The sequence below is a fragment of the Lipotes vexillifer genome, unplaced genomic scaffold, assembly GCF_000442215.2.
Source record: "Lipotes vexillifer unplaced genomic scaffold, Lipotes_vexillifer_v1.1 scaffold1129, whole genome shotgun sequence".
In the NCBI taxonomy this organism is placed as follows: domain Eukaryota; kingdom Metazoa; phylum Chordata; class Mammalia; order Artiodactyla; family Lipotidae; genus Lipotes; species Lipotes vexillifer.
Window position 1 is genome coordinate 3,438,945 of NW_006789022.1, and position 14,682 is coordinate 3,453,626.

The 14,682-nt window shown below is 49.1% G+C and overlaps 2 protein-coding genes across 2 annotated transcripts in view; both read left to right on the forward strand.

The window, feature by feature from the left end:
- The window catches only part of MTA2 (metastasis associated 1 family member 2), an 8,395-nt gene extending 1,302 nt beyond the window's left edge, over positions 1-7,093 (forward strand). Inside the window, exons 3-18 of the mRNA XM_007462155.1 lie at positions 345-438; positions 2,044-2,161; positions 2,295-2,358; positions 2,543-2,660; positions 2,937-3,039; positions 3,221-3,320; positions 3,494-3,682; positions 3,786-3,860; positions 3,980-4,038; positions 4,201-4,298; positions 4,415-4,554; positions 4,820-5,048; positions 5,245-5,334; positions 5,671-5,789; positions 5,895-6,037; positions 6,262-7,093. Of these exons, the coding sequence (XP_007462217.1) occupies positions 345-438; positions 2,044-2,161; positions 2,295-2,358; positions 2,543-2,660; positions 2,937-3,039; positions 3,221-3,320; positions 3,494-3,682; positions 3,786-3,860; positions 3,980-4,038; positions 4,201-4,298; positions 4,415-4,554; positions 4,820-5,048; positions 5,245-5,334; positions 5,671-5,789; positions 5,895-6,037; positions 6,262-6,427 (1,905 nt within the window). The 3' untranslated portion in view covers positions 6,428-7,093. The remainder of the gene's footprint in view (positions 1-344; positions 439-2,043; positions 2,162-2,294; positions 2,359-2,542; positions 2,661-2,936; positions 3,040-3,220; positions 3,321-3,493; positions 3,683-3,785; positions 3,861-3,979; positions 4,039-4,200; positions 4,299-4,414; positions 4,555-4,819; positions 5,049-5,244; positions 5,335-5,670; positions 5,790-5,894; positions 6,038-6,261) is intronic.
- Positions 7,094-8,605: 1,512 nt separating this feature from the next.
- Positions 8,606-14,682, forward strand: part of TUT1 (terminal uridylyl transferase 1, U6 snRNA-specific) — a 15,512-nt gene continuing 9,435 nt past the window's right edge. The window contains exons 1-2 of the mRNA XM_007462154.1: positions 8,606-8,837; positions 10,482-10,672. Coding sequence (XP_007462216.1) covers positions 8,756-8,837; positions 10,482-10,672 — 273 coding nt within the window. The 5' untranslated portion in view covers positions 8,606-8,755. The remainder of the gene's footprint in view (positions 8,838-10,481; positions 10,673-14,682) is intronic.

Below are 14,682 nucleotides of genomic sequence, written 5' to 3' on the forward strand. Positions count from 1 at the left end.
ACTCTTTCTTCTGAGGTCTCTAACTTCAGGTGAATGAGAGGGAGAGAGAGGGACAGAGAACACAAACCCTATCCTAAGTACCCATTCATATTCATTCATTCATTTATTCATTCATTCCACACATTCAGGAGAGGCTATTGAGAGCTTAGTGGGAACTTTGCTATTCTGTTTCTTGGGGGCCGAGGAAAGGGATTTGGAAGTCTGTCCTTAAAGGTAAATCTCTTGATTCATAATTTCTTGGAGTTTTCTTACATCCTTTAGACTTGTTCACTGTTGTTAGTCTCTTCTTTATGCATTTCCACTTCCAAATGACTACTTTTCACCACCATTTTTTCTCTTCTTAGACTGCAAATGGAAACGTGGAGGCAAAGGTTGTGTGTCTTTTCCGGCGAAGGGACATTTCTAGTAGCCTCAACAGCCTGGCTGATAGTAATGCCAGTAAGTGTCTTTGTACCCCACCCCCGGCCCCCCGTCTCCCCCTGCCCATGATCTGAAGCCCGCGCATGTCTCTGCAGGTGTTTCTCTTGGTAGCATGCCCAAGGCAGGGGTGTGAGTTTGGGGGTGGTAAATGTCTGGTCTGCAGAGGGAGGCCTGTTTTTACACGTTGGGCTGGAAGCAGGGTGGAGAGGCCATGATAAGGAGAGCCAGAATTTGGCTTGTGTGTGAGCGTGTATTTATGAGATGATAGTATTTAAATAGGGGATGAGGAGGAGCTTTAGAGAAGCAGGACTCTTGGGGGACAGTTTTGGTTATGTTGGGACAATGGTTGGTGACTGTGAAGGTCAGGTGAAGAGAAAGAGATCATACTTAGAAGCCTGCGGAACAGGGAAGCAGGTTTTGTGTGTGTGTGTGTGTGTGTGTGTGTGGTCATGAGGTGGTAAGGATACATGGGTGGGAGGGAATAAATAGGAAGCCAGGAAAGTTTTCTTGCACTTTTCCTCTTTCTCACCTATCCTGGCTTCCCCTTTACTCCACTTTACATCTTTCCCTTTTCTTTTTGCCCTATCCTACTTCTCTTTATGCTTTCATCATCTTTTCAGATACATATTCTTCTGTTTCCCTTAGTTTCTTTTTCTTTTTTCTGCTTTGGCTTTCTTTTCCCTTCCTCTTGTTCTTCCTAAATTACTTTTCTCATTTTAGGCCTTTTTGGGCCTTGGACATGAAGGGGTTAATGAGGACCTGGGCCTACCAAGTTCTCCGGCCCTCTGGGGTTTCCAGTCCCATCTGGCAGGGGCTGACCTTGGCCTTGTCCAATCAGAAAGGGTGTGGGGGGTGTGGTCCCCCTTGCCTTAGAGCAGGGTTTCCGGAGCACACAGGCGAGGGGTGGAGCCTACCACACACCCCCCTTTCTCCCTGAGGTTGGGAACAATGCACCAATGAGCCTGGGCCTGTGGCTTTTTTGCCCCCTCCCTGTTTGGTTGGCACCCAGCCAAGTTAACCCTTTCCACCAAGGTTTCAGGGCAAGTTGCAGCTCCTTGGGGAGGAAGGTGTTGGCACTGGCTTGAGAGGTACTGTCCTTGAAAGCCCCACAAACAAACGATTGTTAGCCAAGTAGAAAACAAGGGATAGTTAGGGTCGCATGTGACGTTTAAGAGCACAGTCTCCTGAAATTTGCAAAGAAGAACTGGTAAACACACTCCTGTGTGGTGCTTTTACTTATTTATTTAGTTTGGATTTCTGGACCCCAGGCTAGTTTAGCAAGAGACAGGTGGGATATTCTTGCTGGGTCTCACGTGAGCAGATTTGTGCTGTATGAGTGGTGTCTGAGCATTGGCACCTGGGTCTGTGATGTATTTCTGTGGCAGTCTTTGTACTCTCAGCAGCTCTTCCCTAAAGAGTGATGGAGAGTTGGGAGTATCTGTAATGGGGGTGGGGGTGGGGATGGGGAAGCTAAGAGGGAAAGCTGGTGGTGTGAGAGGCAGCTACCTAGGGAATGTGAGAAAAACAAGTGAGACAGGAAATATTTCCCCTGGGTTAGAGCTTCTAAGGTGGCTTCTTTCTGAATTAGTTTCTGACTTGGCGTCTTCCTCCTAAATCTCCCAGGGGAGTTTGAGGAGGAATCAAAGCAGCCAGGGGTGTCGGAACAGCAGCGACATCAACTGAAGCACCGGGAGCTTTTTCTTTCTCGGCAATTCGAATCGTTACCAGCCACGCACATAAGGTATAGGATAATCAGGGCCACTGTGGCCTGCATGCACTTATTTAGAAGGTGGAAAGGAGGGACTAGTGTATTGGAGCTGCTGTGCAGAGGAAATGAGGAGCTCACCCGGGGTTTTCTGACCTCTCTCCTGTAGGGGGAAATGCAGTGTGACCCTCTTGAATGAGACAGATATCTTGAGCCAGTACCTGGAAAAGGAGGTGAGAAAGAGGTGTCCGGAGAAGAGGGAGGGAAGTGGGTATTGCCTCGAAAGGCAAGAAGAAAGTCTGACTGGGATGAGGTACAGGTTGACAGCCTGCCTGTCTTGGGAACTCTGGATACACCCCACTGCCCCCTGCCTATGAGGACTGCTGCCCTGCTCACCTTCTCTCTTTCCATCTCCAGGACTGCTTTTTTTACTCACTGGTGTTTGACCCTGTGCAGAAGACACTTCTAGCTGATCAGGGGGAGATTCGAGTTGGTTGCAAATACCAAGCTGAGATCCCAGATCGCCTGGCAGAGGGTATGCAGCAGGAGACACTGTGTTATGGCTACGGGGTTGTGTAATATCAGAGTCTCTGGATGGTGCGCCCTGGCGTGGTGTGGTGCACAGTCTCCATGGCTCTATGTTGTGAACCTAGCAGAATGGGACCTTAGGAACCGGAAAGGGGCAAATGGGCACATTGGGAAGAGAAGTCTGAGAGTTGAGGTGGCTGACAGAATCCAAGGAGGAGACGAGGTGTTACTTTGTCAAGACATCTATTATCCTCCCCGATGATACCGTTTCCCCATTCCCCAGGAGAATCTGATAATCGGAACCAACAGAAGATGGAGATGAAAGTCTGGGATCCAGACAACCCTCTCACAGACCGGCAGATTGATCAGTTTCTCGTGGTGGCCCGGTGAGGGGTGGGTGGATGGGACAGATGGGCTGGGGGTGGTGTGGACATAGTTCTGATTCATGTTCGTAGAGATGGACTTTATTTATTTTTGGCCTGGGTGTTGTCCTTTTTTCTCATCTGGCTTGGTTCCTCAGCCCACTCGCGCTTTCTTCTTTCCCTGACTTCTCACTGTCTCCCTTAGAGCTGTGGGGACCTTCGCAAGAGCCCTAGATTGCAGCAGCTCCATTCGGCAGCCAAGCTTGCACATGAGTGCAGCCGCTGCTTCCCGAGATATCACTCTGGTGAGCAGAAGTTGGTGGGTAGTTGGGTAGGCTGGGCTTTGTGGGGACCTGCAGAGCCTTGGGACTCTGCAGGGAGGAGGGTATCTCTGAGGGAGTGGGAGTATTTAAAGAGCAACAGAGGAGTGGTGTTGAGGGTTTCAGGTCATCAGCATTGTTTCCCACCTTTCCTGTAGTTTCACGCCATGGATACATTGCAAAGGAACGGCTACGACCTGGCTAAGGCCATGTCGACCCTGGTGCCCCAGGGGGGCCCGGTGCTGTGTCGGGATGAGATGGAGGAGTGGTCAGCCTCAGAGGCCATGCTATTTGAGGAGGCCCTGGAGAAGTACGGGAAGGATTTCAATGATATTCGCCAGGACTTTGTAAGTGGGTGGGACTAGGAGGAGAGGTGGAAGAGGTGACAGGTGAGGGAACCAGGACCAGGGGCCAGATAGCAGCTCATCCTTCTTCCTTGTGCCTCCTCAGCTACCCTGGAAGTCACTGGCCAGCATAGTTCAATTTTATTACATGTGGAAAACCACAGACCGATACATTCAGCAGGTGAGGTCTGGGCTGGGGAGGCTGGACCAGAGGCCTCCTGCTCACCTCTGCCTTTGAAGTTGGTGACATCCTCCCTGCTGAGATGCTCTGATCCTTTTTACTTTTTCTCCTTCCTGCAGAAAAGATTGAAAGCTGCTGAAGCAGACAGCAAACTAAAACAAGTCTACATCCCCACCTAGTAAGTGTGATGGGTAGGGGAGACAGGCATGTTTCCCTTCTCAGGCCCTAACCTGTGCTTTCCTAAGTGATTGGGGGGTGGGCCGGAGACGCGGTCAAATTATAGAGACAAAGTGGAAGTGGATTCTTTTCCTTGACCAGTTCCTGGTTTCTCCCCCATTAGCACCAAACCAAACCCTAACCAGATCATCTCTGTGGGCTCAAAACCTGGCATGAATGGGGCTGGATTCCAGAAGGGCCTGACTTGTGAGAGTTGCCACAGTGAGTTCCAGGGAGGGATAGGGATGCCGGGGGTGAGCCGGGCGTTTGCTCTGGCCCAGCAACCTGAGAGGCTCAGGTAGCCTCCGGACCATTCCCTCCTCTCCATGCTCCTGCAGCCACACAGTCTGCCCAGTGGTATGCCTGGGGCCCACCCAACATGCAGTGCCGCCTCTGTGCTTCCTGTTGGATCTACTGGAAGAAGTACGGGGGACTGAAGACCCCAACCCAGCTTGAGGGGGCTGCTCGGGGCACCACAGTAAGGATGGATGATGAGGGACAGGTTGGGGAGAGCAGTAAGCTAATTGATGTGAGCTTTAGGCGAGGGCCAGAACACCCAGCTCCAGTAAGGTGATGGCTTGACTGGCGTGGGGGTGGGGTGGTACTGGACAGTGGTTGGGGAGCCAGGCAGGTCGGGATGGCAGCAAAGAGATCAGGCAGGAATAAAAGACCCTCCATCAAGAATGGAAGAAGGGAGCCTTGGTGACTGACTGTTCTCCCCTTTTCCTATGTCCTTCTTCCAGGAGCCACACTCGAGGGGTCATTTATCCAGACCCGAAGCCCAGAGTCTCTCCCCCTATACGACCAGCGCCAACCGGGCCAAGCTGCTGGCTAAGAACAGGCAGAGATTCGTGCTGCAGACCAGGGAGCTGACCCGTCTAGCCAGACGCATGTGCAGGGACCTGTTACAGCCGAGGAGGGCTGCCCGACGACCTTATGCCCCCATCAATGCCAATGCCATCAAGGCAGAGTGTAAGGGCAGGAGTGCTGGGGCTGGTGGCAAGTTCGGGGTTGCTCTGGCCAGAGACCAGTGTTTCTCTGGGTGTTTAAGGACAGTAGTAGGGATAGTAGGCCACAAGGATTTGTTACAAGGTTAGGCATGGTTCCTGGCCCCAGAGGAGGCCTGAATAGTGAAGGCCCTACAAAAGCGTTCATCTTTGTTCTCCAGGCTCCATTCGACTCCCTAAAGCCGCCAAGACTCCACTGAAGATTCACCCTTTGGTGCGGCTCCCCCTGGCAACTATTGTCAAAGATCTGGGTAAGGGTGGGTATAGGATGGGGAACCTTTAGGGTGGTGTCTGGCTCCCGGTCCTTTCATCATTAAGATCCTTCTCTTCCCCTGCTTTTTACTTTCCCATTGAGTCCAAAGAGGTTTAGTCTAACAGACTGTACTTTTGTAGGTTAAAAATGTTATTTTTCACACGCTATCCAGTATAACTATATACTGATTGATAAGATCATACTCATGTGTGACTTTTGAAATACTGGTGATTACTCTCCAGACCCCTCCCCCATCACTGCTTTTGGGGATGCATACAGAAGAGGAAGTGTGAACGTCCTCTAAGGTTTCCTTTTTTTTTTTTTTCCCTGACAGTGGCCCAGGCACCTCTGAAACCAAAAACACCTCGGGGTACCAAGACACCGATCAACAGAAACCAGCTGACCCAGAACCGGGGACTGGGGGGCATCATGGTGAAACGGGCCTATGAGACTGTGAGTTGACAGACTGGAGTGGGCCACGTTGAGTTGGGTGGGCTTTTATATCTGATAGGTGTCTGAGAGTCCCCTCTCTCATTGTGCTGCCCCATCCTTTTCCAGATGGCAGGAGTCCCCTTCTCTGCCAATGGAAGGCCTCTGGCCTCAGGGATTCGCTCAAGCTCACAGCCAGCAGCCAAGCGTCAGAAACTAAACCCAGCTGATGCACCCAATCCTGTGGTGTTTGTGGCCACAAAAGATACCAGGTAGGGAGCCCTCCATGGGAGGGGCTGAGAGGTTGACAACCTAGATTGGTGGATATGGGAAAGGAAATAGGAAGGAGTATCTGAGCAAGACCAGCTCCACGAAGACTGGGTGCAGGGTGGGGATGTTAGGAAGGAATGGGCTGGAAGGTGGAATTGTAGTGGGATGTGGGGTTTCATCTTGAAGGTCTTTGCTTTTTTTATTGCCCCCTTCTCTTCTTGGCCAGAGCCCTGCGGAAGGCTCTGACCCACCTGGAAATGCGGCGAGCTGCCCGCCGGCCCAACTTGCCCCTGAAGGTGAAGCCACCACTGATTGCAGTGCGGCCCCCAGTCCCTCTTCCTCCATCCTCACATCCTGCCAGCACCAGTGAGCCCATTGTCCTGGAAGATTGAGCATCTGTGGGGAAGGGAGGTGGGCTGAAAGCTAGAGGGTGGGTGCACAGGGCACCTAGCCTCCCTTCCCTTTAGTATCAAAGGGAATGAGGAGTGAAGGAGGGAGCAAGTGAGTGTGTCCTTGGAGGGGTTGGACGCCCTCTGGTGTTAGCACTTGGAGGCTTGTCCCCTTCCAGTGCTTCTCTGTGCCTGGTGGTGAAGGGCAGACTGCAGGAACTGGCCCATTGTGGGAACCTAGCCTGTTTTTGGGGGTAGGACCCACAGTTGTCTTGGACAGTTTTGGGGGGAGGGTTTTTAAATTTTTAAAAAATTTTGCCTCCCTTTGTGAAAGGGGATGGGGGAGGGGAAGAGTAAACAGATATCAGGTGGTGGTATCTGGTTGGGGGAGGGGGGCGTGCACTGCCATGACTGCCATGTCCTTTTTTTTTTTTTTTTTTTCCTAATTGAGGGTTTCTCTTCCTGTCCGGTGTCCGGACTTTCCTAATTGGAGTTTGAGGTCCCTAAGCTGGTATCAACCCCAGCCTATGCTCGCTCTTTCCTTCCCTCCCCTTGTCCCCTCTGCCTTTTGTATGCCAGTTCTCAGAAATAAAGACCTTTTGTCTGTTTTTTTAACCTCGGATTCTGTAATTGGTTCTTATAGTAACAAATAAAAAGCTGTTTTCTTCAGCTCCTCCTGGCTCAGCTATTCTCTGCCGTGTGCATGCGTGTGTATGTGTGTGTGTGTGTGTATGTGTGAAGGTGCTTCTTTATTTCCTAACTCTTAATCCCGTCTCCCTTTTTTTTTCTTTTTTTTTTTGCGGTACGCGGGCCTCTCACTGTTGTGGCCTCTCCCATTGCAGAGCAAGGCTCCGGACGCGCAGGCTCAGCGGCTGTGGCTCACGGGCCCAGGCGCTCTGCGGCATGTGGGATCTTCCCGGACCGGGGCACAAACCCACGTCCCCTGCATCGGCAGGCGGACTCTCAACCACTGCGCCACCAGGGAAGCCCTCCCCTCTCCTTTTTACTTAGAGGATTCTGGGAGTTGTTAGAGGCCAGAGCAGGATGTAGCCCACTTTGGGGTGTACTGTAGGATCATATCACCTAGCTCTGTGGTGTATTTGCACAGACTGCTGCTTCAAGGATCCCCAAGGGCAGCCTCAGCAACTGCCTTGATATTGGGGCCCACTCTAGCGCTGTTTCCTCCCTTTTTAAGTTTGGGAGACAGATTAGACATGTGAGCTGGTCCCAACAAGAGGAGCACCTTAGGAGAGAGAACGAGAAGTTAAGCCTACTGTGTGCTCCTTGAGCACTTTCTTTAGAGATGGGGAAAAGCCTCAGCAGTTGTGACTTGCTCAAGGTTAGATCCTGAGATGTCTGCCTCAGGTCCGCTGCTCTTTCCACAGCCGGAAGCTGTGGAAAGCTGTCGGTTGATCAAACACAGCAGGAGCTGCTTAGCCCAGCTGATAGGCCCCTCCATCTCATGGTCCTTGTCCCTGGGGCCTCCCTAGCTCTCTTACTCCCTCCCTGGCCTGAGCCAACACCTCGGTAGTGTAGGGAGGAACTGACCACTATAACAGTCTAGGGGGAAGCAGCACCCTCCAGTGTCTTCACTCAGCTGCCACCATAGCAGGTTCTGCTAAATGCCTTTAAGTGGGCTGGTGGCTCTGGCTCCTGGTGGGTGCACTCCACGCAGCCCGCTTACGCGGAAGAGAGGCGATCTGGCTGTAGCCCGTGGAGTGCGGAAGGTGCCCGGTGGGGGCAGAGCTCCCCAACCAGGGTTAGGGAGAATTTGCAGAACTCCCATTCTGGGAGAGGACCGACGGCAGAGGGAGAGGGTAACAGCCCTGAGGAGGCTGGGAGTTTAGGGACAGTGCGGGCTTTGTGGAGGATACGCCTTTATTCACTAGGTAAGTATGGGGTTGGGGATACAGTCTCTACTGCCCCTTGAAGGAGTACACAGCCGGCTCTCGACCACGCAGCAGGGAAACCGCCTGCCGTCATGCAGCGGGCCAGGCAAGAAACCCGGCACAAGCTGTAGCTGCCTTATGAATATTCACGACCTTTGGGCCAATCAACGTCTGAACAGCTCAGAGCACACCAATTGGCTTACCGCATGCAGATAGCATCGTAGATGGTATTTCTAAAGCTGGTAGAGACTTAAGTCGGGCTGGAAACGGAACCTTGAGCGGAAAGAGCTCGGTTTCCGGAGGAGTGTTCCGCGCGATTGGGAGACGTCTACGTCACTTCCTATCGGATGGGCGGAAGTTGCTTCCCAGCATGTTGCAATTTGTAGAAGAGAGTTCCGGTCGTGGCCGAAGTGGTTGCGTTTTTTAGTACTGGACAGTTGTGATGGCTGCGGTGGATTCGGATGTCGAACCGCTGCCTCGCGGGGGTTTCCGCTGCTGTCTCTGCCACGTCACTACGGCCAACCGTAAGCGGTGGCTAGTGAGGGGGGTGTTTATGGGCTTTCGTCTTTGGGTCCTAGCGAAAGTTAGGGTTATAGGTCATAGTTCTCGCCAAGTCCTTGGTAGGGTCTCACCTCCGTTTTCTCTCCGCCGTCCGAAGGGATTACAGAGTGGGGGAGAGTCCCACCACCTTACACCCCAGCTTCCCAGTATCCGAGATCTCGACGACAGAAGTTTCGTTATTTTATTTCCTCTTTAACCGTCATCTATTGGATATTTGTTCCCTTTGTGCCTGCCTCTCCGCTGGGCTCTAGAGCGGGGAGAGGGGATTTGGAGATGAAGGAGCTTACCACCTAGAGATGGAAACAATTTCAGTACCCTATAGATGTGTTTGGAAAGCTGCAGGGTCACAGAGAAGGTAGTAATTAAGTGAGGGAAGCCCTACAGAGGAGCTTCCCAAAGGCAGAGACGGGTGAGGTAGCATGGTACGCATGTTAGGAACGTGGGTTTGGAAAAGGAGACAAGGTCCTTTTATGACAGCGCGAGAGGCTCAATGAAACCTCATATTCCACTTTTGAAGTCTGGAATCATAATCTCCCCTAAACATGATCTTTCATTCTTTTCCTTTTTGAATGGCACTACCACTTGTCCAGTAGGGCAAGCTAGAAATCCAGGATAGTCTTCTCTGGCCCCACATATACACTGGTGACATCAAGCAGCTGACTCAAAATGTAATAAAAATTTAAAAATCAGCTAAGTTTTCCCGCATTCACCATGTACCAGACCCTCAGGCAAGTGCTATATGTGAATAATATCAATGTGGTAGGTACTATTATTATCTCCGTTTTGTACCTGAGGAGACATGAACAGCGAGGTTAAGTAAGTTGCTCGAGATTTCGCACAGCTTGTCAGAGCTGGGATTTGATTCTGGGTAGTGTGACTTCTGATCCTGTGCTTGTAATCTCTATACTATACCCAGAAATGATAAATAGTCTAGGGTCCTGATTTATTTAGTTCTTCTATAAATGACCTAGATAAGTTACCTGTTAATTTCTTTACAGTGTGCAGGTGTTGCTCAACCTAGCACTTGTAGATGGTTTAAGAAATACTTGTGGGGCTTCCCCGGTGGCGCACTGGTTAAGAATCCGCCTGCCAAATGCAGGGGACACAGGTTCCAGCCCTGGTCCGGGAAGATCCCACATGACGTAGAGCAACTAAGCCCGTGCACCACAACTACTGAGCCTGCACTCTAGGGCCTGCGAGCCACAGCTACTGAGCCCACGTGCCACAACTACTGAAACCCGTGCGCCTAGAGCCCGCGCTCCACAACAAGAGAAGCCACTGCAATGAGAAGCCCGCACACTGCAACAAAGACCCAATGCAGCCAAAAAAAAAAAAAAAAAAAAAATTGAAAAAAAAAAAAAAAAAAATTGAAAAAAAAAAAAAGAAATACTTGTGTACAGCCAGTTCTCCTGGGAATCACTTAAAATGCTTTATATAGACAAATGGACAAGAGAGGAAGCTGCAAGGAGCCAGGACTTTGTCATTCAAATGTCACATTTTCTATGGCTTGGAAGAATCAGTAGGATCTAGGTATGCCGAGAAAAAAGTCGGGGTAGGTACACTGAAGAGCAATTCGGATGTTTTTGTCCTCACATTTGTCTTTGCAGGACCCAGCCTAGAGGCTCACCTGGGAGGCCGAAAGCACCGGCACCTGGTAGAACTACGAGCTGCTCGAAAGGCCCAGGGACTTCGAAGCGTGTTTGTCAGTGGCTTTCCCCGGGATGTGGGTTCTACTCAGCTCTCTGAGTACTTCCAGGCATTTGGACCTGTGGCCAGTATTGTCATGGACAAGGACAAGGTAGAGTGAGTGGCTCTGGGGGTAAAGAATGAGTCAGGTGTCCTGCACACCAAAAGAAATGGGGCGGGAGACCAGCAGCCTGTTTCTGCTGGTTCCTAATGTGGCTTGCCCTTGGTGGACACTCCAGTACTTGGGCTAATCCAGCTTTGTGAGTCTCTCACCCTCGCCCCTCGACCCCTGCTTGGATTTTATCAGTTCATCAGAATTAGTCATTGGGGAACTTGTTGGTCATTTATTTATTCAGTCAGTCTTTTATTTGCCAAATATTTACTAGCTGCTAACTTTGTACTAGCCACTGCTTAGAACTGCATTCTGAGTAGTGCATAGGTTAGTCATGGGCCCTGCTTGCACAGACCTTACAGTCTAGTGGAGGAAGTAGACAATTAAATGAGTAACTAGTACAGTGAAGTGGGTGCTTTAAGACCACACCATTGGGAGATCTATCCTAACCCTTCAAGAAACTGGTTGATAAACCAGCTAACAGTTTATTAACTTATGCTGAAAGGTACTGAGGTCATCTGGTCAGAACACCCTGTCCTCTGGACAATGCAAGACAAACAGACTTGTTCTTTGCAGTCCTTTTTGTCTTGCTTCCATGCCGACCTTTTGTCAGAGTCTCTCTAGTCCCCTGGGAAAAGTTTGCCGTTGTGGTGATGTGCTCCGTGGTCATATTGTAGCTCTGAGGCTACACTCTGGTTTTGTGGGCTTAGATGATCCCAAATCTACTTAGCAGCTCAGGTCTTCTTTTACCACGCCATGGGGTCTGTTTTTCTTAGAAATTGCACTCAGCAACCGACTCACAATGGTTTAAACAAACAGGGTTCAGTTGTTCTCTTATAACAAGAAGTCCAGACCTGGGCCGTCCAAGATTTTACTGTTTTCCTGCTCTGTCATTATTGGCATATGGCTCTCACTTCATAGTTGTGATTATGCTGGTTCCACATCTTCCGGCAAGAAGCAGCAGCAGGTTGAAGGGCAGACTGTCAAAGGCTATAGGGTCATCTGAGTCTGATCCCTTCCCCCGCTTTCTTTATTTCCCAGGAAAATATTTCTCAGAGGCCTCTTCAGCAGACATCTCCTTATATTTCATTGTCCAGAACTCTGTCTATCGCCTGGTTACTCCTAGCTACAGGGAAGCCTGGGAAATGAAGATTTTTTAGCTGGGCACTTTGCCCCTCTGAGCAAAAAGCAGGGTTCTGTTAGTAAGGAAGGTGGGAGAATGTATATTGGGTGGGCGATTGGCAGTGTCTGTCCCAGGTGACTTCTTCAGAAAGCTCAGTGCCACCATTTTTGTTCATATTTATTTCAATTGTAAAGAAACATCTTTTCCTGAACTTAAACCTCAAGTTTTTGAGGCTTCTATCAATAATTATAACAATAATGACTAACATTTTTATGGAGCAATTATTATGCACCAATTATATGCTAAATACTGTATATCTTTTTTTGTGTGTGTGTGTGTGTGGTACGCGGGCCTCTCACTGTTGTGGCCTCTCCCATTGCGGAGCACAGGCTCCGGACGCGCAGGCTCAGCGGCCATGGCTCACGGGCCCAGCCGCTCCGCGACATGTGGGATCTTCCCGGACCGGGGCACGAACCCGTGTCCCCTGCTTCGGCAGGCGGACTCTCAACCACTGCGCCACCAGGGAAGCCCTAAGTACTGTATATCTTATTTAATCTCCACAACATTTCCTTGAGATCATCACTGGGGAAGTTGGAGATTTGGGGGAGTCCCTACTTGGGAGGCAGTCGCGAGTTACTTAACCTCTCTGAGTTTCAGTTGCTTAATTTGTAAAAAGGGAATAATAATACATACCTTGTTGTAGGAATCTTATGAGACTTCGAGATAGCTTACGTGAACTGTTCAGTTAATAATAAGCCCTCAGGGGGCACGGGTTCAGTCCCTGGTCGTGGAACTAAGATCTTGCATACCACACAGCGCGGCCTAAAAAAAAAAAAAAAAAAAAGACCTCAGTAAATAGTGGCTGTAGTTGGGGATGCTGGTATTGAGAGGAGAAAAATGGCCGGGATACATCCTTCTGAATCTGCTTATTCCGCCCTCCCTGATGCCTTTTGTGCAGTTCTTGAGAGAAATACGTGCACACAGACAAGGCCAGGCAAAGAGACACCTAATTGCTAGCTGGGGCTTCGGCTGCAAACTTGGTGTTGCGCTGCAGTCTGTTGAGCTGTGTGATTCCTCAGAATCAGAAGATTCACTTGGGCAGGCCCAAGTGGCTGCCTTTCTCCTTAGTTTCACTTTGGTTCTTTGTGCTGTTTGACATAGGGTAGAAGTGAGGGTAGACAGGGGACCCCCTTTTCTTTTCCCCCCCCTTGTATTGTCAATTGATATTATATATTATTAAGATATATAATTCACTGGTTGTTAGTATATTTGGAAGATTCTGCAACCATCATATGATCTAATTCCAGAATGTTTTTTATCACCCCAAAAAGAAACTGTGAACCTATTATCTGTCATTCTCCAATTGTGATTCAGGCCTGTGTGCTGGTGAAGCCATCCCCCTGGTTAATTTTTGTATATGGCATGAGGTGGGGGTCCAACATCATTCTTTTACATGTGGTTATCCAGTTATCCCAGTTGAGAAGACTGTTCTTTTCCCATTGAATGGTCTTAACACCTTTGTTGAAAATCAGTTGGTCATAGATGTACGAGTTTATTTCTGGAGTCTCAATTACATTCTCTTCATCTGAATGTCTGTCTTTTTAAAAAAAAAATTAATTAATTTTTGGCTGCATTGGGTCTTCATTGCTGCATGCGAGCTTTCTCTAGTTGTGGCGAGCAGGGGCTAACCCTTCGTTGTGGTGCACAGGCGTCTCATTGCGGTGGCTTCTCTTTGTTGCAGAGCATGGGCTCAGGAGCGTGGGCTTCAGTAGTTGTGGCTCGTGGGCATAGTTGCACTGCAGCATGTGGGATCTTCCTGGACCAGGGCTCGAACCTGTGTCCCCTGCCTTGGCAGGCGGATTCTTAACCACTGCACCACCAGGGAAGTCCTGAATGTCTGTCTCTATGCCAGTACCACACTGTCTTTTTTTTTTTTAATTAAAAAATTGTTTGGGAATTCCCTGGTGGTACCGTGGTTAGGACTAGGTGCTTTGGCGGTCAGGGCCTGGGTTCAATCCCTAGTCAGGGGAGTAAGATCCCTCGAGCTGTGCGGCATGGCCAAAAAAAATTTTTTTTTAATTGAGGTAACATTGGTTTGTAACATTATATAAATTTTATGTGTATAACATTATATTTCTATTTCTGTATACCCTACAGCATGATCACCACCAAAAATTTAGTTTCCATCCATCACCATACAGTTGATCCCCTTTACGCATTTTGCTCTGCTTCTTCCCCTCTGATAATCACTACTCCTCTCTGTATCTGTGTGTTTATTTTTGTTTGGTTTGTTCATTTATTTATTTATTTATCTATTTAATAGATGTTTTTATGGTACATATAGTACTTTATTTTTTAGAAAACTGTATTTATTTATTTATTTATTTAGGCTGCGCTGGGTCTTAGTTGCAGCACGCAGGATCTTTGTTGAGGCACGTGGGATCTTTTAGTTGCAGCATGTGGACTTCTTAGTTGTGGCATGCATGCAGGATCTAGTTCCCCGACCAGGGCTTGAACCCAGCCCCCTGCAGTGGGAGTGTGGAGTCTTACCCACTGGACCACCAGGGAAGTCCCTGTTCATTTATTTTGTTTTTTGTTTGTTTTTTATATTCCATATATAAGGGAAATCATATGGTATTTGTCTTTCTTTGTCTTACTCATTTCGCTTAGCATAATACCCTCAAAGTCCATCCATGTTATTGCAAATGGCAAGATGTCTTTTAGTAGCTGAGTAATATTCTGTTGTATATATACACCTCATCTTGTTTATCCATTCATCCATTCAGGGGCACTTAGGTTGTTTCCATATCTTGGCTATTGTAAATAATGCCGCAGTGAACATAGGGGTGCATATATCTTTTTTTTTTTTTTTTTTTTTTTTTTACAC